At 42.9% G+C, this 24092-nt stretch overlaps 1 protein-coding gene across 4 annotated transcripts in view; it reads left to right on the forward strand.

Annotated features, from left to right (window-relative positions):
* The window catches only part of LOC118401252 (echinoderm microtubule-associated protein-like 4), an 81523-nt gene that overhangs the window by 20133 nt on the left and 37298 nt on the right, over positions 1-24092 (forward strand). For 2 of the 4 annotated variants that reach the window (XM_052477546.1, XM_052477549.1), the window contains exon 1: positions 11634-12148. The exons of 1 other annotated variant lie outside the window; for it this stretch is intronic. In XM_052477546.1, the coding sequence (XP_052333506.1) occupies positions 12070-12148 (79 nt within the window). In that variant the 5' untranslated portion in view covers positions 11634-12069. Of the gene's footprint in view, positions 1-11633; positions 12149-24092 lie in introns of those variants that run through there. One more of the 4 variants, XM_035798615.2, reaches the window with a different exon arrangement.

Genomic DNA, 24092 nt, shown 5'->3' on the forward strand with positions numbered 1-24092 from the left:
ACACTTTAAACTAGATACATCACAGAGGGGAAATACTCAACCACAGGGAAATCATATAGAGACTGGTAGGACTACTGCTTAATAACAACTCAAGGACCAATTAGTGGTGAAGCAAAGAGTCTAGAGGAGAACGGTGGGGTTCACACATCCCAGCTAGAGCTAGACCGTTGAGAGTGACAAGGCAAAAGACCTCTCTACGCGGACAACGCTTCGATATAGAAAGAGAGGCAGGGCTACGCGAGCGGTCCTGGTTATACCGAGAGAACCTGAAGTACCTATAGTGCCCTGTCCAATCCAGGGAACGGGACGCTAACCACCTCTAGCACCCCGCTGCCGGCCAAGGGGCGGGGCTGAAGGTTTCGTATCGCGACAGGTCCATGTGTGACTTTTCTTTGGATTCCTCATGTGTTAAGTTTGGTCCAAATTGGATGTTGGGTACTATTTTTATTGGATATTATTTTGCTTAAATTCTCATGATGTTGCAAGAATGCTAATCTTATCTGTTTCTAACTATATCAATCATTTCAGAACGATCTGAGATTATGGGTTTCATGGCTTGCTGAAATTACATGGAACCACCCATCAATACTGTGTAACCAAACAAAGCAGGGCACTCCTAAATGCCGTTTGTCCAGGATTTGACAACATTTTTTGGACCAGAGAGCATTCTGGCACCACGCGGTGGCTTAGTGAGTGACTGATGATTATAGCATGATTAACAGTGTGTGATGTAAGGTATACTACATGGCCAAAAGTATGGGGACACCCCTTCAAATGAGTGGATTCGGATATTTAAGCCATATCCGTTGCTGACAGGTGTGTAAAATCGAGCTCACAGCCATGCAATCTCCAGTAGATTGGTCCGTACTGAAGAGCCACCTTTCCAACGAGTCAGTTCACCAAATGTCTGCCCTGCTAGAGCTGCCCCGGTTTATTGTAAGTTCTTTTTATTGTGAAGTGGAACTGTCTAGGAGCAACAACGGCTCAACCGTGACATGGTAGACCTTACAAACTCACAGAATGTGCCTGCTGAGTGCTGAAGCGTGTTAAAATCATCTGTCCTTAGTTGCAATACTCACTACCCAGTTCCAAACTGCCTCTGGAAGCAACGTCAGCACAAGAACTGTCAGTTGGGAGTTTCACGAAATGGGTTTCCATGGCCTGAGCAGCTGCACACAAGCTCAACATCACCATGCGCAATGCCAATTATTGGCTGGGGTGGTGTAAAGTTCGCCGCCATTGGACTCTGGACCAGTTGAAATGCGTTCTCTGGAGTCACGAATCACTCTTCACCTTCTGGCAGTCCGACGGACGAATCTGGGTTTGGCGGATGCCAGGAGAACGCTACCTGCCCCAATGCATAGTGCCAACTGTAAAGTTTGGTGGATGGTGAATAATGGTCTGGGGGTGTTTTGTTTTTTCTTCATGGTTCGGGCTTGGCCCCTTACTTCCCGTGAAGGGAAATCTTATCGCTACAGCATACATATACTTTCTAGAAAATTCTGTGCTTCCAACTTTGTGGCAACAGTTTTTGGGGAAGGTATTTGTGTGCCTAAACACCAACTGTGTGTGTGAGGGGGGTGTTGATGTGTTTGTTCATTACCATGAAATATATATATATATATTACTGCATTAATTCATGTTTGTTAGTAGGGCTATAATGCATGAATTGGTATGAGTGTGTAAATATTCCTCCATGTGTATATTCATTAGATATGTTTGATTTTCAGTATGTAGGTCTGTGTTGCAATGTGCCCCAGTATTATGTTGCCTGTCCTGTCTCTGTGACTGCTCTGTGCTGCAGACACTTATTTTTAGCCGTTTGTCACCTACAAATCATGAATGTGCTGCGTAGTGCATTTCCCTCTACTGCCTAGCCCCCACTCTTCTCCTGACCAGCTAACCTTTACTGTTACTGCCTCCTGCCTACTCACCACACCTCCCCCTCACAGCTCTGCAAACACGGGAGCTTCCTAGCTGACCACCCTTGTTGAGTACAGCCTATGTCCAAATACACTGAGTTTCCATAATTTTAGTGGATACCTCAACCATGTCTGTGACTATAACACTAACGGGCTATAAGTGGATATACAGTCGTCTCAGTCTACTAGATACAGGGCCACAGTACACCACTAGTACACAACTGATTTTGCTGTGTTAGAACCCCATGTGGCGGTGCCCTGCGGTAGAGTGGTGCAGAGTGATGACCTCATTCTGTCCCGCGGTGATGACCCGGTTCTGTCTTCCTGCTCAGTGCAGTGATGCTGAATCAGAATGGGGAATATTTCAGAGACCGAGAGAGGAGGGGGAGTCCTGTGCTGCAGTCAGTCCAACTTTCCTCTTGTACTTTTCCATGGCAACTGGAAGACGGACGAGAGGTATTTACATTATGACCAGGTGACCAGTGTGGAGGAAGGGGGAGGTGTGTGTGTGTGTGTGTGTCCTTGTCACCCATCCAATCACAGTGGAGTTTTTTTGGGCCTAGCCCTGCAGAGTGCAGATGGTGGGAGTGTCCTTGGTTGACAGATAGAGGGGGTGCTGTCTGACTGACAGCTTGTCTCAACATATTGTGTTGAGATACAAGGTGCTAAAGTTAATGGTAGAGAGCTGATTTTGAGGGCTCCAGTCTACCTCATTCTTAGCATTGTGATCTCATTGTCCCATGAAGTGGGACAATAAACTTTGATTTAGATTTGAAGTGACCTTGAACTGATATAACCCATGCTAAAGTGCTAAAGTGAATAAATAGATTTTAGAGTACAGTCTGGTATTATATCAAATCCTTGCAGCGGTGAGTCTGCTTTAACATTTCAAATAAAAACGACAGCTTGGATCTTGAAAAAATACAATGCCTGTGCCCTGGTCTCTGTTCAACCAAAATGTAGTGACACAGCGGGGTTGTGGCCATAGGCAAGGTGAAATAGCTTTTTTACATTACGTTTAAATTATGTTTTGACGCTTTTTGCAGATATTCCTTTTTTTTTAAATTTTTTTTTTAGTTATGGAGGGTGTTCTGAGCACTCACAAACAACTTTTTAGGCTAGGGGCTAGAGCGCTCTTTCTCTCTGGAGTCCTGGTCGTCGGCAGTTTTTTTTCTGATGTACGGTCGTCCGTGCAACCTCAACCACCCCTCTCCCTCCTTCCTTCCCTCCCTCAGTTCCCAAGGTCCATGCTGCTTTTCCTGGAATTGGAGGCAAGCAGGAACACACAGCTTCCAGATTCCTGCTTCTCTCTTCCGTTCTCTGCCCAGGTTTTGAGGGTAATTGTTATTTTGCTCCTTTTTGTTTTTTTAAATATTTTTTTTATTACTCGGGTCGGAAAGGCACAAAGGACCAAGATACCGGCAGTTAAACTAGGTGAAAGGCTGGTGTCTGCGTGCTGCAGTCAGTCAGACTGACAAGTGTCGGCTTGTCAGTGTCAGTGACGTTTCGGTTGTACCACAGCCCCGGATCCAGGCTCCTGCTGCTTTTAGAAGGCTGTAATACAGGGCCCTCCAGAAACACACACAAATAAACCCCTGCAAGCACAAACACACACACAACAATTTGCACACACACACACACACACACACACACACAATGTCTTACTTCCTCACACACACACACACACACACACACACACACACACACACACACACAATGTCTTACTTCCTCACACACACCTGCTCTTGTACGTATGTGCATATATTAATGCATACTGACGCACAGACCGAGCATGTGAGTGTGTGTCAGCAATTTGTAGGGTGGTCTAAAACTATACTGTGACTGAAATAAGGCTCCGATTCAGAACAGAACCGGTATAGGAATGGATTTGATAAAGACCTCCCTCAGTCTTTCACACAGTTTACGTTTAAACATTTTATTTCTGCATACTACGATTACATTGTGGTGTCTTTGATTTACTGATATACTCTCTCTGTTTGTGTGTGTGCGCGCATGCGTGTTTTTGTAGTAGGCTTATGTATATAGTGTACACTGTTTTTTGGGGGGAAATAGTCAGTACATTTTAATATTTGTAGCTACTTTTAAAAATAAATACCTGCAGTCAACTGGGGCCATCGTATTTATACTGTTTATCATAGAAAGAATGTAGCCAGCTACATTTCGTCATGTTTTTCTTAAGGTTAATCTTGCATTTTATCGCAGCAAAGTTCGCTGGCTACACCGAGAAAAGTAGCTACACCTGCCTGCCAATAGAATGCCTGTTCGTGAATTCTCGTGGACAAATGCAACTGAAGCACAAAATGAGTCTGATACCAAGCAGATATTTCAGTAAGAAGTATTTTCTGTCTGCATTTACAAAACGCAGCAAGTTATTTGCTTGCTTTCAGAATTCTGAGTTAACCTTACCCCGAAGTTTAGCTTGCTAGTTAATCAAAGTAAGTGGCTGAGTTAAGCAAGTACAGGTGCATCATATTGTGTCAGCTTTCTGCCGTGTTTGAGAAGTCAAAGACCGTTGCGTGAGTTATTTATACAGCTGCCACTATCCTGATATCCTTGCGTTTTCTTTTTTTTTTTCTCCTTCTCTGTTCCCGGCCCGTCTTCTCCGAGCAGAGCACTTCGACTGTGTGTGTAATTTACAATGCTATGCTTGCTTTACTTGTCTGTCATTGTGAGGCGCTCTGGGAGACAGACAGACACGTGTAACGGGCCTCCTAAGAACATGTCTCAGTTTGTCCAACACATCCCTCTATGGTTACCGAAACCCATTCCCCCTCTCTTTCCACTCCTCCTCTTCCCTTCAACCTTCATTCCAGATCCTCATGCAGGCATTCCCCAATCGAAGGGTGCCACCCCTAACCTCTGACACGTTACTTTCCCGAGTGAACCGTCATGTATCCGCCCCGACTCCCCCGTCTGTCTCTTTGTCTTCATATCACTCTCTCTTTTGTTCCCCCTCACACTGTCTAGTATGCAATTTCCACTTCATTTCAGTGCTGTACAGTTACTGTCTCTGAAACATGCACATGTGTATGCAAATGGGCTGCTGACAAATAGAAACAGGTTCACTCACACACACACACAGATGGTTGTATACAGGTCCTTATCCATGGGGTAGTGGAAAAAACGTTAGTGTCGTGACTCCAGGCCAGCGCCTTCCTTCTCTGGGCTAGAGTGTTTTACTGGAAAGGGCGCCATGACACTTCATTGAACCAAGGCCCTGTGCTCTGGCCTCGTAGCTCATAATGCAGTGTGGGTGTGAGATGGTGAAACTGGCACCACTAGGGCTGTGGCGGTCACGAAATTCCGTCAGCTGGTTATTGTCAAGCAAATAACTGTCGGTCTCACGGTATTTGAAGTTTAAATAACGTAAACACGTTTAGCGTCTCCTGGCTTCCACACACAGCCTACAAGCCATTTTAAAAAGTAAGAAATCCATGTAATCTAGCCAACACCTTCACAATAAATCCATTATTGAATTTAGACGGGTCTTAAGAAGCATGATATGAAGAAAATGTAGTCTGTCAGAAGACCAGAATAGCATACTGAGTTGTCCTGTGGGCTACACTAGTTCATTTAGCAGACAATACCTGCTTATAATTCCGTGACATTATTTTATAGTATTAAAAATACAATTGAATAAACTATAAATATTTTCTCCAAACGATGTGAGGGAGTGTGCACATGCTGCTATTCAGTGTTTAGGGGTTAACAAAAAATAGGTACTCCTATGTGCTTAATTTAGTTATTAATGTAACTTTAGTTGTTCTACAAACGTTGGGCTATATGTTTTGATTTTTAATACATTGTAAGGCTGAATGATGAGACTAATGATGATTTGAAAAAGGTTGCTTGAAAGGCATGAGCTCTGCTTTGTTTTTTTGCTCAGGCTGTACGCACTCCAATAGTCTCTCATTCCCAATTTGACAAGCACTTGATAATGCCTCCAATTTCAAGGCGGCATCCCCTTTGTGGTTGTCATGCACCCTAAAAAAAATCCATACCTTTTTGTGGCCCGGAGTGCTGCGTTGTGCCCTTCTCCCTGAGTGTGCTGCGCAATCCGAAGCGCCTCTCACATGGCTCTGTCATGTGATCAGGTCTTTCTCACAGGCTACAAGTGAAGACCGACACATTGGGGACGTAACTGTGCATGTCCTTTTCCAATTCCGAGGTGCATATTGAAGATACTGGAAGAACTGTCCACATTTACTTTTCGTCAGCCAACAAGATGAGTAGGCCTAATGAACAACAAAAGCATTAGCCTATGTTTTTCCCACGCAATGTGTGGAATGGCTGTCATAATATTTAAAAAAAAAAGAGATATTTTGAAAGCCCAAGCCCGTACTTTTTTTTTGGTAGCCAATTTAGATTTTTTGTTTGTTTGAGGGGGTTACATGTACATAATCTATTTCATATTATACGTTTATAAAACCTACCCGTAGATTGCCAATCAAAATAAGAAAATAACCTGCAAGAAGTACATAGTTTAATATATAATACATTCTGCCAATGTCTCCATGAAACCCCCCAACATCTTTTGAAACAGCACAAGCCCATGTTTAAAAAAAAAAAATCCACATTTCATCTCTTTCCCACCCTCACTCCGCTTTGTTAGGGAGCAGGCGTAGGGTTTTACATTGAGAGTATCTACATTATGATACCGATGGAAAATAATAGTAAACGTCCTCACTGTCATCTGTGTATATTTTCAGCAAACATTTGTATTTACATAAGATTCAACAACTGAGACATAAACTGAATAAGTTCCACAGACATGTGACTAACATAAATGGAATAATATGTCCCTGAACAAAGGGGGGAGTCAACATCAAAAGTAACAGTCAGTATCTGTTGTGGCCACCAGCTGCATTTTAAGTACTGCAGTGCATCTCCTCATGGACCGCACCAGATTTGCCACTTCTTGCTGTGATATGTTATCCCACTCTTCCACCAAGGCACCTGCAAGTTTCCGGACATTTCTGGGGGGAATGGCCCTAGCCCTCACCCTCCGATCCAACAGGTCCCAGACGTGCTCAATGGGATTCAGATCCGGGCTCTTTACTGGTCATGGCAGAACAATGACATTCCTGTCTTGCAGAAAATCATGCACTGGTCCAGCGACGGTGTTTTTGTGCCTGTTGTTGTCGGTGATGTCTGGTGAGGACCTGCCTTACAACAGGCCTACAAGCCCTCAGTCTAGCCTCTCTGCCTATTGCGGACAGTCTGAGCACTGATGAAGAGATTGTGCGTTCCTGGTGTAACTCGGGCAGTTGTTTCCATCCTGTACCTGTCCAGCAGGTGTGATGTTCGGATATACCGATCCTGTGCAGGTCTTGTTACACATGGTCTGCCACTGCGAGGACGATCAGCTGTCCGTCCTGTCTCCCTGTAGCGCTGACTTAGGCGTCTCACAGTACGGACATTGCAATTTATTGCCCTGGCCACATCTGCAGTCCTCGTGCTTCCTTGCAGCATGCCTAAGGCACGTTCATGCAGATGAGCAGGGACCCTGGGCAACTTTCCTTTGGTGTTTTTCAGAGTATGTAGAAAGGCCTCTTTAGTGTCCTAAGTTTTTATAACTGTAACCGTAATTGCTTAACTACCGTTCCACAGGTGCATGTTCATTAATTGTTTATGGTTCATTGAACAAGCATGGGAAACGGTGTTTAAATCCTTTACAATTAAGATCTGTGAAGTTATTTGGATTTTTATGAATTATCTTTGAAAGACAGGATCCTGAAAAGGGATGTTTCTTTTTTTTGCTGAGTTTATATTTTCAAAAGCATGCGAGTCTCGCTCATGTTTATATTTCATAACCTCTGCAGGCTTTTAGGGTTGCCTATACGCGATCGAGCAAAATAGTCGCCCTACACTTGATTTAGGCTACATTATTTCATGCTAAATGTTTCTTATCAGTGGTAGATGCGCGAACAAATAGATGAGCTATAGGCCTAACACCCACTTATGTTCCCAGCGAGAGACCAATTATAATAATAATAATAATAATAATAATACCAAATATGCGTAGATTCAGTGAAACAAAATCACATTGGTTGATCAAATCAAATGTATTTATATAGCCCTTTGTACATCAGCTGATATCTCAAAGTGCTGTACAGAAACCCAGCCTAAAACCCCAAACGGCAAGCAATGCAGGTGTTGAAGCACGTTGATCAGACAAGTCACAGGCTTTTGATCAGCCTATCCGACTGAGTAAAGAGCAAAATAATCCACTTGCACTCATCCCCGTACACTCATGGGAATTGGCCTATGGATGGGACTACATTGAAATGATGCTTACAGAAGAAATATGGAATGTATAACCATGGTAGCAGTTAAGTTTGGGGATTATGGGAAAACGATTAGACCAATGGTGAGGACACAGCAGTTCACGAGACTGAATCCAAACATTGTACTGTTGATTTTATGTGTATTTGACATTTACTGTACTTATCGCCCACATTTGTTGATAATGAAATCTGAAAATACTCTGGATACGTTCCGTAATATGATAAGAATATTTTTGAGCTCTCCTAGCTGTGCTGTTGAGGAACTAGAGCAAGTACACTTGTAGTTGTTTGATTCGGAACACAACCGAATCGTTTCTAGTCATCTCTCCTCCTTCCAGGCTTTTTCATCTTTGAATTTATATGGTGATTGACATCTACACTTACCATGACAACCGGCAAAACATTTAGTCTTTCAATCACCCACGTGGGTATAACCAATGAGGAGATGGGAGAGGCAGGACTTTCAATGCGATCTGCATCAGAAATAGAAAGGAGTTCTATTTTAGCCCTTGGCATCGCAGACGCTCGTTGGCACGCGCGAGCAGTGTGGGGTGAAGTTAATTGAATAACATGGATTTCTAAATTTATTTTGCGCACGCTACGTGTCCGGTCTGGTCAGCATGTTAGGCTTGGGCGGTATACTGGGGAAATGGCCACAGGATGGTTTTTCAATAGCATCAATACTGTTCAAACGATTTTCTTTTCAAGTTTTTCCAATACATTTTAACATGTGTTGCTATTTTTTAAAATCTAATCCCGTTCTTATTCCAACTGTCACATTATTTTACATTATAAACCTTACTTCCCCAGCACAGTTGAGCCAGTCCCGTTTCTAAATAGCACAACAAGACAAATCAGGAGCAGTTGAGTGTAGCTGTGTATTAATTAACAAGGGGTGCATTTTATATTGAAAGTCAAGTGTTTGTTTTGTTGCTTCAATAGAGTGATCAGGGATGTGCAACTATAGATTTCACATCACAGAAAATAGATTAGTGCAACACATTTGGCTAGTAAATGAATTTTTTAAAAACAACGAAATTGAACAATGAAAAAGTGGTATTTTTTGCAAAAATGGCACATGGCCATAATTTCTAATGTTTAGGCCTATCATAGAAAGAATGTAGCCAGCTACAGTTCCTAATGTCTTGCTTGAAGTTGGTTTTGCATTTTATTGGAGAAAATTTGATTTTCTGAGAAAAAAAACTAAAAATCAGTTGCAGCACTCTGCTGATAGAATGCCCAATCCTGAATTATCATCCGAGTTTAGAAGTGCAACTGAAGCACAACATTAGTTTGACGCTGAGCAGGAATTACAATAAGAATCATTTTAGATCTGTTTTTATGAAACGCAGCAAAATATTTGTTTTTATATTTTCTTCCTGTCTGAAAATGATGCGTTAACACGAGCCCTAGTTTAACTTTCTATCTAAGTTGCTGAATTAATAAGGTGATGGGGCATCATATTGTTACATTTCTTCTGCGTTTGAGTAGGCAAAGCGCTTTGGATGAGTTATTTGCACAGCTGCCAGTGCTATCTTAATTTCCTTGCTATTTTTTCTCCACTCCGTTCTCTGCTCCTCCCTCCTTAGAGCAGGCAGGCTCGTTGCCCTAGCAACTCCAGACTCCACACGGAGACAGGTGCTGGAGAGCCAGTACTGCATGCGTCAAAACATTGCTCATTTCCCTAGTGCCTCTTGTTCACATTCACTTGTAAGTATAAACTCACCAAAAATGACATTCGATAGCTCCTACCTATATAACTTTATGAGCTGGATTGCCCGTGTTTGCAATTTATTTTATTTTCATTTGCACTTGCACTTGTTAGCGTATTTAGCTTTCAGCCTCCATGCACATTTGCTATTACTAGTGCTAATTTTGTTAGCATTCTGGTAATAGATGCCCAATGGGTTTAAAAATGTTTTTTTTTGTTGTTGCGCACATTTGTGTACTAAACCGGCAATAACGTAAATTCAAGGGTGAGAGGAGGTTATGATGGTTCTGAAAATCTGGATACTGCCCAACCCTACTGTCAAGTGTTAAAAGCTCATTTACTTCTCTAAGAGGACAACTGCAGTGTCACAGTTGGCTACCTCATCTTTCACACCGCTGACACTGGCCCCTCCTCCTTTCACCTGTTCAATTCATCCATCTTGTGAGAGAACCCCATCCTTGTCCATACCATGAGTCATTGCAGAGCCCATTATAGAAACATATTGTGGGAATTGCTTCCCTTTTCGGTTTCTCCTTTTCCTCCAGGCTAGTCACCAGTCCCTTTTCCAGTTGTTTTTCTCCTTCCAACTTGTCAGTCTTGTCTTGAAAGAATTCTCTCTTACATTTTTCTCTTTCTTTCTCTCTCATTCCCCTTTTCTCTTATCTCCCCCTTTCTGTTCTCTCTGTCCTCACTCTCCCCCTTTCTGGCTGTGCCCTGCGACAGTGCCCCATTCACAAACAGTGGAGAGTTAAATGGTTCACTCTGGTTTGAAAGCCGCCATCGGCTGGGACCCGCACTCCCTCCGAGCCTCAAATTCACAAAACCCTGCCTGTGTTGTTTTTGAATGCTGGCCCACTAAGGCACAGGGCTGAGGTTCGGTTTCAACTGTGTTCTACGTAGCTAGCAGGAGTTAGGCTATGCACACATGTGCGGTCTTAAAGAACCACATACACGTGAACATGGTAAAGAAGGTCCTTCAGAATGCCTATATATATACACACACGATGCACTCTGTTCCACCAAAACTTGGATATTTTCTTAATGAAAAATAGACAGGAACGCACTGAATGGATTTCGATCATAGTGCTCTCTGCTTCCCACTCAGACCCCGTAGCCTGGCTGTGCTCCTGCATTCATGTGAGGAACAGTGGGTTTCATTTCAAGGAACATTCACATCATATCATTGTAATTCTAGGGTGATGTTATAATCTTTACGTGAATAAGATCTAGGAATTCATTAGTTGAATTGCCAAGTTCTAAAGGTGGCATAGTGATTAGGGTGGTACGGTTCTTGTCAGACGGTAGGTAGGTTAAGTGGGTATGATGACGGGTATAAGACTGTCAGTCCTGTAAGGTGACTGCTGTGATGGTGAGAGGTGTGTGAAAGTAGTCTGTGAGGGGATAGGTAAAGCAGGGAGAGGATGAGAGGGGGAAGGGAGTAGGGTATAGGGACTCCTGCAAGGCTCCTGGGGGAGGGGGAATTTGACACCACTACATGGTCTACCCTCCTCCCTGTATTTCTCCCTTGTTCTCTCTCTTTCTTGCTTTCTCTATTTTTTTTTTCACGAGCTGTTTTGCTGTCAGCACTCCAGAGGTTAAAAATCTGTGAGCCAACAGCAGCAGCTCGGCTTTAGCCACTCCCTGAGCCAGCCAAGGTTTTCTTTTTAAAGTCTTTATCTCCTCCTGCCTCACTCTCTTGCTCATTCACTCTGGGCTTTGTGTGAGCGTGCATCGGTGGCACTGTGTGTTAGCGCATGTCGGGGAGAGAGCAGACCCAGGCGAGGGAGAACGAGGGGGAGACCAAAAGCATTCTCTCTGCAGACAGACAACCAATAATCATTCTGCCTGCTGTCAAGGAAGACAAGTACCGGATATAAAAAAAAAAAAAGTAACAAAGGAAATAGACTCAAGAAAGCGAGAGCGAGGAAAAACTGGACTGCCTAAGACGAGGAATATTCTATCACTCACGTGTGGGTGTGGGTGTGTGTATATGTATATACAGTCACACACACAGCAGACTTCTATCGGTCAAGCCAGCAAACTCACTCACACTCTCAGACAGTAAAAAAGGGAGGAAGCTGCCTGGATCTTGCCAAAGAGGTGTTTCTGTGTGTGCAGCGAGAGGAGAATGGAGGAGGGCTCGGTGTCTGTGGCCCCAGCATGCAACTCTACGACCACCAACGCGGTGCTGAACAACCACTGCGCCGGTAATCTACTGTTCCGTAACCGTACTACAATAGCCTTCATTGCCTTGCTTTGCTGTAGTATTGCTTTTGTTACTGTTCCCAGACAGAGTAAAAGAATCAAAGCTCGGAGGTTGGTGGAGCGCGAGCTCCATGTGGAGGCTCATTGACGCGTGTGTGTGCTCTATGGGGTTTCCCCCCAGCTACGCACTTGAGGTGGCGTTAGCTCCAGAATCTGTCTTCTGCAATACAATAGTGTCTGTGTGGTTTACCAGAAATGGCATGCATGTGGTTCTAACGGAGAATACTTTCTAAGCGTGCGTTGGTCATATCCTGTGGTGGGTCTGTAGTCAAACTATAGAAGTAGGAAAATGTGTGTGTTGTGTGTCTGTGTGTGGCCGATCATTTACTTTTTTATCCATAGACTCGGGCCCACACAATTACGTCTGCACTCGTTTTATTGTCTGTGTGTGGATCGTTATGTTCTTTTTCTCCAAGCCATTCACTGTTCATTCAGAGAGCTCACTCCATTGAGACTGCTGCTGATTGGTCTGAGGAGAGGACTGAGACAGTAAAGCTGTCTTTTTATAGCAGGGAGGATTTGTATCAGTGAGAAGAGTGAGAGAGGCGGATGGATTGAGTGTATTTGTATTTATTAAGGATCCCCATTAGCTGCTACCAAGGCAGCAGCTACACTTCCTGGGGTCCGAACACCATTAAGGCACTTATAGCACACACAAAACAAAAGATAAACAGTACTTCATATAACATTATTACACCACTACATATCTACAATACAAAATGTAAAACAACGATATTACAATGTGCGTGTGTCTGTACCCGTGTCTCTCTTCACAGTACCCGTTGTTCCAAAAGGTGTATTTTTATGTTAAAAAAAAATATATATTCTGATTCTACTGCTTGCATCAATTACCTGATGTGGAATAGAGTTCCATGTAGTCATGGCTCTATGTAGTACTGTGTGCCTCCCATAGTCTGTACTGGACTTGGGGATTGTGAAAAGACCTGGTGACATGTCTTGTGAGGTATGCTTGGGTGTCCGAGCTGTGTGCCAGTGGTTTAAGCGGACCGTTCGGTAGGGCTGGTCGATAAATCAATATCAATAATTATCGAGGTAATTACTTCGCTCAATAACGATATCAAAACGTTTAGATTCATTTTTGATAATGTCGATATAGAATAATTTGGTACAGCAGTCCAGTTCACCTTTGTGACGACAGCAGGAACGTGAGGAGAAGTGACAATATGCACGTGGAGAGGTATACGCCCACTAAAAACCACTTAGCACCTCGAGTGATGGAGTCGCCACTATTAACCACGAAGAATGAGTGGTGTAGAAGAAAACAGTGGCAGTGATCGCCATGGAGAAGGAGCAGCTTCCCAATAAATTATTGATAAAAAGGGTGAAACTGTTTCAGTAACTTGGAAGTGGTTTGGCTTTTTGAAGTCCGACAAAGAGCAGAGCAACGTTCGGTGCAAATTGTGCCGTAGACAGGTGGCTACAAAGTCTGGTAATATGACAACCCTTATTCAACATCTGAAGCAAAGTCACTGTTTGGAACATGCAGGAAGTTAGAGTTTGCGCCACGGTATTGATAAAATGCCCCTCAAGCACCAGCCAATCTAGGGATGTTTTCCCAAAAGCAGTCAACACTGACAGCGTTTATGTCCTACAAGCAAACATCGAAAAGACAAAGACATCACAAATTCTATTATGCATTGCATTGCATTGCTAGGGATGCTACCAATTAGCACAGTCGAAAAGGAAGGTTTCAAGAGGCTTATCGATTTAATTGAACCCAGGTAAGCGCTCCCTGGCTGCAAACATGAAACAATTTTCCTTCAAGTATAATTTTATGTGTAGTTCACATAATAAAAAAAGTAACTTTTATTTAACTAGGCAATTCAGTTAAGAAAGACTGTCATTGTAAATAAGTTGATCGGGGAACAGTGGGTTAACTGCCTTGTTCAGGGATAGAACGACAGATTTTTACCTTGTCAGCTCGGGGATTCAATCTAGCAACCTTTCGGTTACTGGCCCAACTCTCTAACTATGGTTTGTTCAGGCATTCTTGAGTTTGAAGCAGATATGCACCTTTTTAAACATTTATTTGATTAATATCGTGGTAATTATCGTTATTGAATGAAAAAAATATATAGATATCGTGATAATTTATTTGCCATATTGCCCAGCCCTACCGTTCAGTGAATTCAACTTCTTACAAAAACAAGTAGTGATGAAGTCAATCCCTCCTCCACTTTGAGCTATGAGAGATTGACATGCATATTGTTAATGTTACATTTAAGGGCCAGCCGTGCTGCCCTGTTCTCAGCCAATTGTCATTTTCCTAAATCACTCTGTGGCACCTGACCACACGACTGAACGGTAGTCCAGGTGCAGCAAAACTAGGGCCTGTAGGACCTGCCTTGTTAAGTCTTGTTTAGAAGGCAGAGTAGGTCTTTATTGTGGACAGACTTCTCCCCATCTTAGCTGCTGTTGTATCAACATGTTTTGACCATGACAATTTACAATCCAGGATTATTCCAAGCAGTTTAGTCACCTAAACTTGCTCAATTTCCATATTATTCATTACAATATTTAGTTGAAGTTCAGGGTTTAGTGAATGAATTGTTCCAAATAGTGCTTTTAGTTTTTTATGTTTAGGACTAACTTATTCCTTGCCACCCTTTCTGAAACTAACTGCAGCTCTTTGTTGGACAAAAGAAACACCTATGTGAGAATGCTGTTCATCGACTACAGTTCAGCGTTCAACACTATAGTGCCCATGTAGCTCATCACTAAGCTAAGGACTCTGGGACTAAACACCTCCCTCTGCAACTGGATCCTGGAGTTCCTGACGGGCCGCCCCCAGGTGGTAAGAGTAGGCAACAATACGTCTGCCACGCTGATCCTTAACACGGGGGCCCCTCAGGGGTGTGTACTTAGTCCCCTCCTGTATTCCCTGTTCTAACACGACTCCAACACCATTAAGTTTGCTGATGACGCAACAGTGGTTGGCCTGATCACCGACAATGATGAGACTGCCTATAGGGAGGAGGTCAGAGAACTGACAGTGTGGTGCCAGGACAACAACCTCTCCCTCAATGTGAGCAAGACAAAGGAGATAATCGAGGACTACAGTAAAAAGCAGGCTGAACAGACCCCAATTAACAAAGACGGGGCTGTAGTGGAGCGGGTCGAGAGTTTCAAGTTCCTTGGTGTCCACATCACCAACGAACTATCATGGTCCAAACACACTCAAGACAGTCATGAAGAGGGCACAACAAAACATTTTCCTCCTCAGGAGACTGAAAAGATTTGGCATGGGTCCACAGATCCTCAAAAGGTTCTACAGCTGCATCATTGAGAGCATTCTGAACGGTTGCATCCCCGCCTGGTATGGCAACTGCTCGGCATCTGACCATAAGGCGCTACAGAGGGTTGTGAGAACGGCCCTGTTCATCACTGGGGCCAAGCTTCCTACCATCCAGGACCTACAGTGGGGCAAAAAAGTATTTAGTCAGCCACCAATTGTGCAAGTTCTCCCACTTAAAAAGATGAGAGGCCTGTAATTTTCATCATAGGTACACTTCAACTATGAGAGAAAAATCTAGAAAATCACATTGTAGGATTTTTAATGAATTTATTTGCAAATTATGGTGGAAAATAAGTATTTGGTCACGGCTATTAAAAACGCCAGGCCAAGGTAAGCCTACACAATTCACCCATTTTTTTTTTTTCATTTGGGTTTTTGTAAATGTAAAAAATTAATGACGGTGTAGAGTATAACTCAGGCTAGAAAAGCGCAATTCGTCAACAACACACTCCGTGGCGAACTGGGCGTGGCACTGGGCATGTCATGAGGTGGAGAGCGACACAGAAGAGATAAATAAAAATGTAATGGCTCAGGCTGTAGATGGAGTGAGACAGAGTTAGGTAGAGAGAAGGATGGGAGTGTCATAGATCATAGCGGTGTGTCCATAAGTTCAACGTCTCAGTAGGCCTGCAGTAGGCCTGTTACTAATTCCTGGCTTTGTGCTTGAACGAACATGGTCATAGCCACGCAGTACTGCACCAGGTCCATGCACTGCTGGTCACTGAGTAACTAGTATGTTTGTGTGTGTAATATGTAACAATGTTCAACAGTTTATATTTAAGCAATAATGCTCGAGGAGGTGTGGTGTATATGGCCAATATACTAAGGCTAAGGGCTGTTCTTATGCACGACGCAACGCAGAGTGCCTGGATACAGCCCTTAGCCGTGGTATATTGGCCATATACTACAAACCCCTTGAGGTACGTTATTGCTATTATAAACTCGAACCACCCAGTTTATAACAGTTATGAGTAATTTCTATACTGTGTGTGTGTGTGTGTGTGTGTGTGTGTGTGTGTGTGTGTAGTGAGGAGGCACTCTTAGGGCTGTGGGAGAGGTTAGTAGGCCAGTTGGTATTCTGTCTTCTTATTACAACACTTAATTTGGCAAATGCTGTCCCTCCCTTTTCTTTTTCCCTCCCTCACTTCTCACCGACGTTCAAGGTACTCACCGTACCCCAGCTTCCCCGTGCCGCCTTTCTTCAAAGTACACACCCTCCTCAAATGAAAGAAAAACATAAATCAAAATGGTGTTGAGTGAGAGGCAGCAGCATGAATGAGAAAACAAAGTCAACGATTACAGATCTAATCTTTATTTCTATCTTTTCCGCTCTCACTATATCATACACACAGATTTACACATACATAATTATAGGCAGACATACACTACCATTCACAACTTTGGGATCACTTAGAAATGCCCTTGTTTTTGAAAGAAAAGCAAATTTTTTTTGTACGTTAAAATAACATCAAATTGATCAGAAATACAGTGGGACCATTGTTAATCTTCTAAATGACTATTGTAGCTGGAAACGGGTTAAATTTAAAAAATATATTTTTTATATCTACATAGCTGTACAGAGGCCCATTATCAGCAACCATCACTCGTGTTCCAATGACAAATTGTGTTGGCTAATCCAAGTTCATCATTTTAAAAGGCTAATTGATCATTAGAAAACCCTTATGCAATTATGTTAGCACAGCTGAAAACTGTTGTGCTGATTTAAAGAAGCAATAAAACTAGCCTTCTTTAGGCTGAGCTGAGTATCTGGAGCATCAGCATTTGTGGGTTCGATTAGTCTGGGTAGACATAAGATGAGATGTTCAGGAGTCTTTTGGCTTGGGGGTAGAAGCTGTTTAGAAGCCTCTTGGACCTAGACTTGGCGCTCTGGTACCGATGGTGCAGCTGTAGAACCTTTTGAGGATGTGGGGGCCCATGCCAAATCTTTTCAGTCTCTTGAGGGGGAAAACGTTTTGTTTTGCCCTCTTCACGACTGTCTTTGGTATCTTTGGACCATGGTAGTTTGTTGGTGATATGGACACCAAGGAACTTGAAACTCTGTCGAGCAGCAGCACAACCAGGTGGAATGGGTACAGCAAGGAGTCATCAGGCCAGGTAGTCCCGAGGCATGGTCCTAGGGCTCAGTTCCTCCAAGAGAAGAGAGACGGTTAGAGGAAGCATAATTGTAATTCTCATAGGACACCGGAAGACAGGAGAAATACTCCAGATAAAGCAGACTGACTGTAGCCCCCCGACACAAAGTATTGCAGCATAATTACTGGAGGCTGAGACGGGAGGGGTCGAGAATACCGGGTCTGACCCTCTTGCTTCCAGAACTGCCTGAATTCTTTGGGGCATGAAAACTCCGGTCAATTGGTATCAAGGGATCTGACGTGGGCCAGGATGAGATTCCCCACACCATTAAGCCACCAGCCTTTGCCGTTGACACCAGGCAGGTTGGGGCCATGGACTCATACTGCTTACGCCAAATCCTGACTCTGTCAGCAGCATGACGCAACAGAAATGGGCGGGGGGGGGATAAAAAAAATAAAAATAATTCTCCACTCCTCAATTGTCCAGTGTTTGGGATCATGTGCCCACTCGAGCCTCTTCTTGTTTTTAGTTGATAGGAGTGGAATCCGATGTGATCATCTGCAATAGCCCATCCGTGACCAGGACCATGTCTGTAGGAGCAAACTATTTTCATGAACCGGGTGGTGTACCTAATAAACTGGCCACTGAGTGTATGTCAATGGATTCCCTCCAAGCAGCAGAAGTATGAGAGCGCATGTGGCGAGGTTTAAAGAAGGAAAGGACAGGTTCCAATAAAGAGCGGGATGGAGAGTGATTGTGCGAGAGAGTAAGATGATGAGAGTGACCTTGTCAATGCATGGCTGTACTCCCACGTCATTATGAAAGCTAAAAACTCAGACTGAAGTGTGTGTGTGTGTGTGCGCGCGGTAGCTTGTCTGCGTTTGTGCATATGTATTTTTTTTTTAGCTTAATGTTATACTATCTATTGCCTGAGGCTGGGATCATGAATCAGCACATGGGTGCACACTGCTTTCCCACGTTCTCCTACTGCCCCTCCTTAATCTCCTTAATCTCCCCCTCTGTGTGAGTGAGAAAGAGGGTGCGTGTGTGTGTGTATTTTAACACGTTGAGCAGTGTGGTTTCTCTAGCCCAGTCCCAATGCAGACTCTGTCCCAGCGTGTCCAATGAGATGACCTGAAGGCATGGTTAAAACATACTGAGTCCCGAGTGATCTCTGACACTATCTAGCATTGTGTGTGTGTGTGTGTGTGTGTGTGTGTGTGTGTGTGTGTGTGTGTGTGTGTGTGTCTACACATGGAGATATACCTCAGGGGACAGAAGCACAACGAATGACATGTGAATATGTAAATCTAGCATGGCTGTCCCTCCTTCATTAAAACCTACAGTATGTGAAGGAGTGGGATGAAGAGATGGAAGGAGGGGGAGGAGAGAGTCCTGCAGTAGCAAATGTCTGTCAAACACTGATGGGACAGTAACCTGGGCTGGGAGAGAGCAGAGGCCATGACTGCAAAAGTATTCCATACAAAACCAGGACAATAGAAGTTGATTTTGGGAATTTCATGAAAATGTAATCCATTTAAATGTTCCTTTGGAAGAAAGATTTGTTGACATATATTTGACATTTTGTATCTAAAAGCATAATTGAGAAATAATTGCTCAAAGTTGGCATATTTCTCACATTTTGGGCTTACCCAGGCCTCCTTTAAGGCGACATAATATTTCATCTGTAGGTGCTACAAAGCAACAATTGGTGTCATATTTCGCGCTACCATTTGCTCTATAATATGAGTAGTATTTTTATTTCAAGAACAATATTTATGAATATAAAAAATATATAAACGTCAAAAGTATCATTAATTTTTATCGGATATCTGGATTTTCTTAATACATGCGTTTCTATTTTAAATGTACGTTTTTAACCTGAGCACTGCTGCGCGAGGGAGAGAGGCCAGTGTGAGATGGGACCGTGAGAGACGCAGTAACGTTAGCCAAGGCAACTCGGCTACAGCCAAGACCTAGCTAACTTGTAGCAGCCACAATGTTATTTATCATCCCATATAACAGGGCCCGTCTTGATTGGAGTAGCAAAGCTAGCTGTAGCTAAGCTAAACAGCTACATGCTGCGCCCTCTACCAAACCCCATTCAGAGAAAAACAACAGCCTACCTGTTGGATGCTCATTTGGAGCATACTCATTTCGCAAGTTTTTGAAATCTCACTCCACTTGCTACACATTGAACCTCTTTGCTGCTTTGATTGGCCAACATAAACAACAAGCTACACATGTGAAGGGTACTGGAAGGCTAACAGATTGTTTTTGTTCTAAATAAAAACTCTACTGAACAAAAATATAAACGTAACGTGCAACAATTTCAATGATTTTACTGGGTTACAATTGAAATAAATTCATTAGGCCCAAATCTATGGATTTCACATGACTGAGCAGGGGAGCAGCAATGGGTGGGCAGGGGAGGAATTAGGCCCACCCACTGGGGAGCCAGGCCCATCCTCTGGGGAGCCAGGCCCAGCCAATCAGATATATATTTTTTCATCTCTAAAGGGCTTTATTACAGACCAAAATACTCCTCGGTTTCATCAGCTGTCCCTGTGGCTGGTCTCAGACAATTCCGCAGGTGAAGAAGCCGGACGTGGAGGTCTTGGGCTGGCATGGTTACACGTGGTCTGCGGTTGTGATGCCGGTTGGACGTACTGCCAAATTCTCTAAAACGATGTTGGAGGCAGCTTATGCTAGAGAAATGAACATTACATTCTCTGGCAACATCTCTGGTGGACATTCCTGCAGTCAGCATGCCAGTTGCATGCTCCCTCAATTTGAGACATCTGTGGTGTTGTGTGACACAACTTCACATTTAAGAGTGTCCTTTTAGTTTCCCCAGCACAAGGTTCACCTGTGTAATGATCATGCTGTTTAATCAGCTTCTTGATTTGCCACACCTGTCAGGTGGATGGATACTCTTGGCAAAAAAAAGCTCACTAACAGGGATTTAAACAAATTTGTGCTCAAAATAAGCTTTTTGTGCATATGTTACATTTTTGGGATCTTTTATTTTAGCCAATGAAACATGGGACCAACACTTTACATCTTTCATTTCATATTTTTGTTCAGTATAGATCAGTGGTTCCCAAACTGTGGGATGGTTTCCAACTTACTCTTGAAAGTTGTCATAGTAGATTGTAGGCTTGGGCGGTATGCCAGGGAATTTGGTAATGGCCATGGAAACGTTTTTAATACTGTTGAAACTATTTATTTTGACGTTTAAAAATATTTTTAGCTATTAAGGAAATACCTGCAGTCAACACTTTTTTACATTTAGCATTTCAGTTTATAAAAAAAAGAATCTCTGATCTGTAAAGATATGTAGTAAAAGTGTTGTTGTAACTGTGGTGTTATTAACAAGAAGGCAGTGATGGACAGCAGAGTCTCGGTAAGTATATATATTTGATTGATGTGTGTGGTGAGTTTGTGTGTGTGGGGGGGGGGGTTGTTCCCTGTCCATGTTTGTGTGTTGTGTGCCACCAGCTCAGTGCTGTAATACATGCTATTGTTTCACATCAAAGTCAGTATCAAAGGAAGGCTAGAGAATAGTCTTCAGTGAGTTTACACTGTAGCCTACACTCCCACTGAATTTCACACCCTCTGGCTGCTTGATTCAGCCCTGTATCACATCTAAGCAGGGATTCAGTTACTTTGGATAGACAAATTATGTCCAATAATGAGGTCAAAGCCTTTCACCCTGCAAGGAGAGGGGACACATGTTTTAACAGTACAGGACAATATAGACTGATGGAGAGCAAGAAAGAAAAGACTGCTCCTCCGTGCCCAGGATTCACCCACTGAGCTCTCTCAGACCCTCTCAGCTCTCCTCTCACTGAGTAAACATTTTTACTGTTAGTCTACACCTGTTGTTTTATGAAGCATGTGACTACTAACGGTTTGATTTGATTGGTCTCTGTTTCGGATTGAGTGCCTCTGCTCTCTGCTGGTCTCTCTGTGTCTGTGATAGCTTTGTGCTAACGCTTAAGCTATTTTCCCTGGCCTTGTCTTTGTCTATTTGATGGCTATGTGTTTGATTTACATTCCATGTAAGAGTAGATTGGTGTATGGCTGTGTATTCTCTTGAGAGCCAGGTCTGCCTAAGGCAGCCTTTCTCAATAGCAAGGCTATGCTCACTGAGTCTGTATATAGTCAAAGCTTTCCTTAAGTTTGGGTCAGTCAGTTTTCAGGTATTCTGCCACTGTGTACTCTCTGTTCAGGGCCAAGTAGAATTCTAGTTTTGTTAATTCTTTCCAATGTGTCAAGTAATTATCTTTTTTTTCTCACGATTTGGTTGGATTTAATTGTGTTGCTGTCCTGGAGCTCTGCGGAGTCTGTGATTTGTGAACAGAGCCCCAGGACCAGCTTGTTTAGGGGACTCTTCTCCAGGTTAATCTCTCTGTAGGTGATGGTTTTGTTATGGAAGGTTTAGGAATCGCTTCCTTTTAGGTGGTTGTAGAATTTAACTGCTCTTTTCTTGATTTTGATAATTAGCGGGTATCGACCTAATTCTGCTCTGCATACATTATTTGGTGTTTTATGTTGTATACAAAGCATATTTTAGCGGAATTCTGCATGCACAGTCTCTATTTGGTGTTTGTCCCATTTTGTGATTTCTTGGTTGGTGAGCGAACCCCAGACCTCACAACCATAAAGGGCAATGGATTCTATAACTCACTCTTTTTTTTCAGAATCACATTTATTCGCAAAGTACATTGACACAGTTTACATACATTAAATACAATATAGAAAATAGCTAAATGAGCAAATGTACAGTATAAATACACTCTTACTCACTCGATCTCTCTCTCTCTCTCTCTCTCTCTCTCTCTCTCTCTCTCTCTCTCTCTCTCTGCTCATCTAGGGCACGGTAACTGCTCACTCGGTCTGCGCGCATTCGTGTGTATGTACGTGCAGGCGTGTATGCCATATTACTAGCATGCTGTGCACATTCTTAAATCCTTTTTTAAAATGATCTTTATTGGCCAGAAACTGCTCTTTGCGCTTATATTAAAGGTTAGCTTGATATGTTAGCATCACAAACATTGTAAAAATGTTTTGGCCTTTGGATGAGCTTTTATTGTTTACCATCGTTGAATCCACTTTTTGAGTTCGGGGTTAAGTCTTCTCATTGTTTAACTTGTTAATACTTTGCTCTAGACTTTTTTGACTGTAGATGTTTTCTCTAGCACTTTTAAATTGTGACTGTGTCTGCACAGTGTTTTTTTTTGTGTCGGTGAGGGAGTTCAAATTCCTTCTGAGTAGAGAGGGTTCATCAGCACCCCATTAACAGGCTAGCCTTAGAGATGAGGCTCTCTCACTGTCTTCACTGCAAATTACCCCAATTCCGTCCAGCAATCAGGACCTAAACCACGGCTCGGCTTGGCAGCAGCCCTGAGCCTGAAACCCACTTCTCACAAATACTGAGCAGCTGAACCTTCCCTGTATTTATATTGTAGAGGCATGGAATACCTTCATACCATGCCTGTACCATCCTGTGATATACGGTATTACCGGCAGTGCACACAAGGGATACCTTTTGTTGTTGTTGTTCAAACATAAACCGTCAGAATGCTAACAAATGCTACGAAGACAGAAAACCCAGCTCATACAGTTATGCAAGTATCTCAAAACACAGTTTGCAGCGTGCACAAAAAAAATATTAGACCGCAGGGATCTTAATTCAGGAAGGAATTGTCTCTACTGCTTTAACAAGCTTGATCTAGCACTTAAGCTAATATTAGCCCTCAGATTACAATGAAGAACAAGACGTGCTGGTCTGTTCTGGGCCAGCTGCAGCTTAACTAGGTCTTTCTTTCTTTGCAGCACTTGACCATATGACTGGACAATAATCAAGATAAGATAAAACTAGAGCCTGCAGGAATTGTTTTTTAGATTGTGGTGTCAAAAAAGTAGAGCATCTCTTCACTACAGAAAAACTTCTCCCCATTTTTTTACAACCATTGGATCTTTGTTTTGACCATGACAGCTTACAATCTAAAGTTACACCAAGTAATTTAGTCTCCTCAAATTGCTCAACAGCCACACCATCCATTACCTGATTCAGCTGAGGTCTAGAACTTAGGGAAAGATTTGTACCAAACGCAATGCTCTTAGTTTTAGAGATATTCATGACCAGTTTACTACTGGCCACCCATTCCAAAACTGACTGTTACTCTTAAGGGTTTCAGTGACTTCATTAGCTGTGGTTGCTGACGTGTAAATGGTTGAATCATCAGCATATATGGACACACATGCCCTTGGCAGGTCCTTTGTAAAAATAGAAAAGCGAAGCGGGCCTAGAGTGCTGCCCTGCGGTACACCACACTTTACATGTTTGACATTAGAGAAGCTTCCATTAAAGAAAACCCTCTTGAGTTATTTTAGAGAGGGCTCTGATTCCATGATATGGCAGTAGTTGAAAAGCCATAAAACATAAGTTTTCTCAACAACAGGTTATG

Source organism: Oncorhynchus keta, chromosome 2 (assembly GCF_023373465.1).
Source record: "Oncorhynchus keta strain PuntledgeMale-10-30-2019 chromosome 2, Oket_V2, whole genome shotgun sequence".
In the NCBI taxonomy this organism is placed as follows: Eukaryota; Metazoa; Chordata; class Actinopteri; order Salmoniformes; family Salmonidae; genus Oncorhynchus; species Oncorhynchus keta.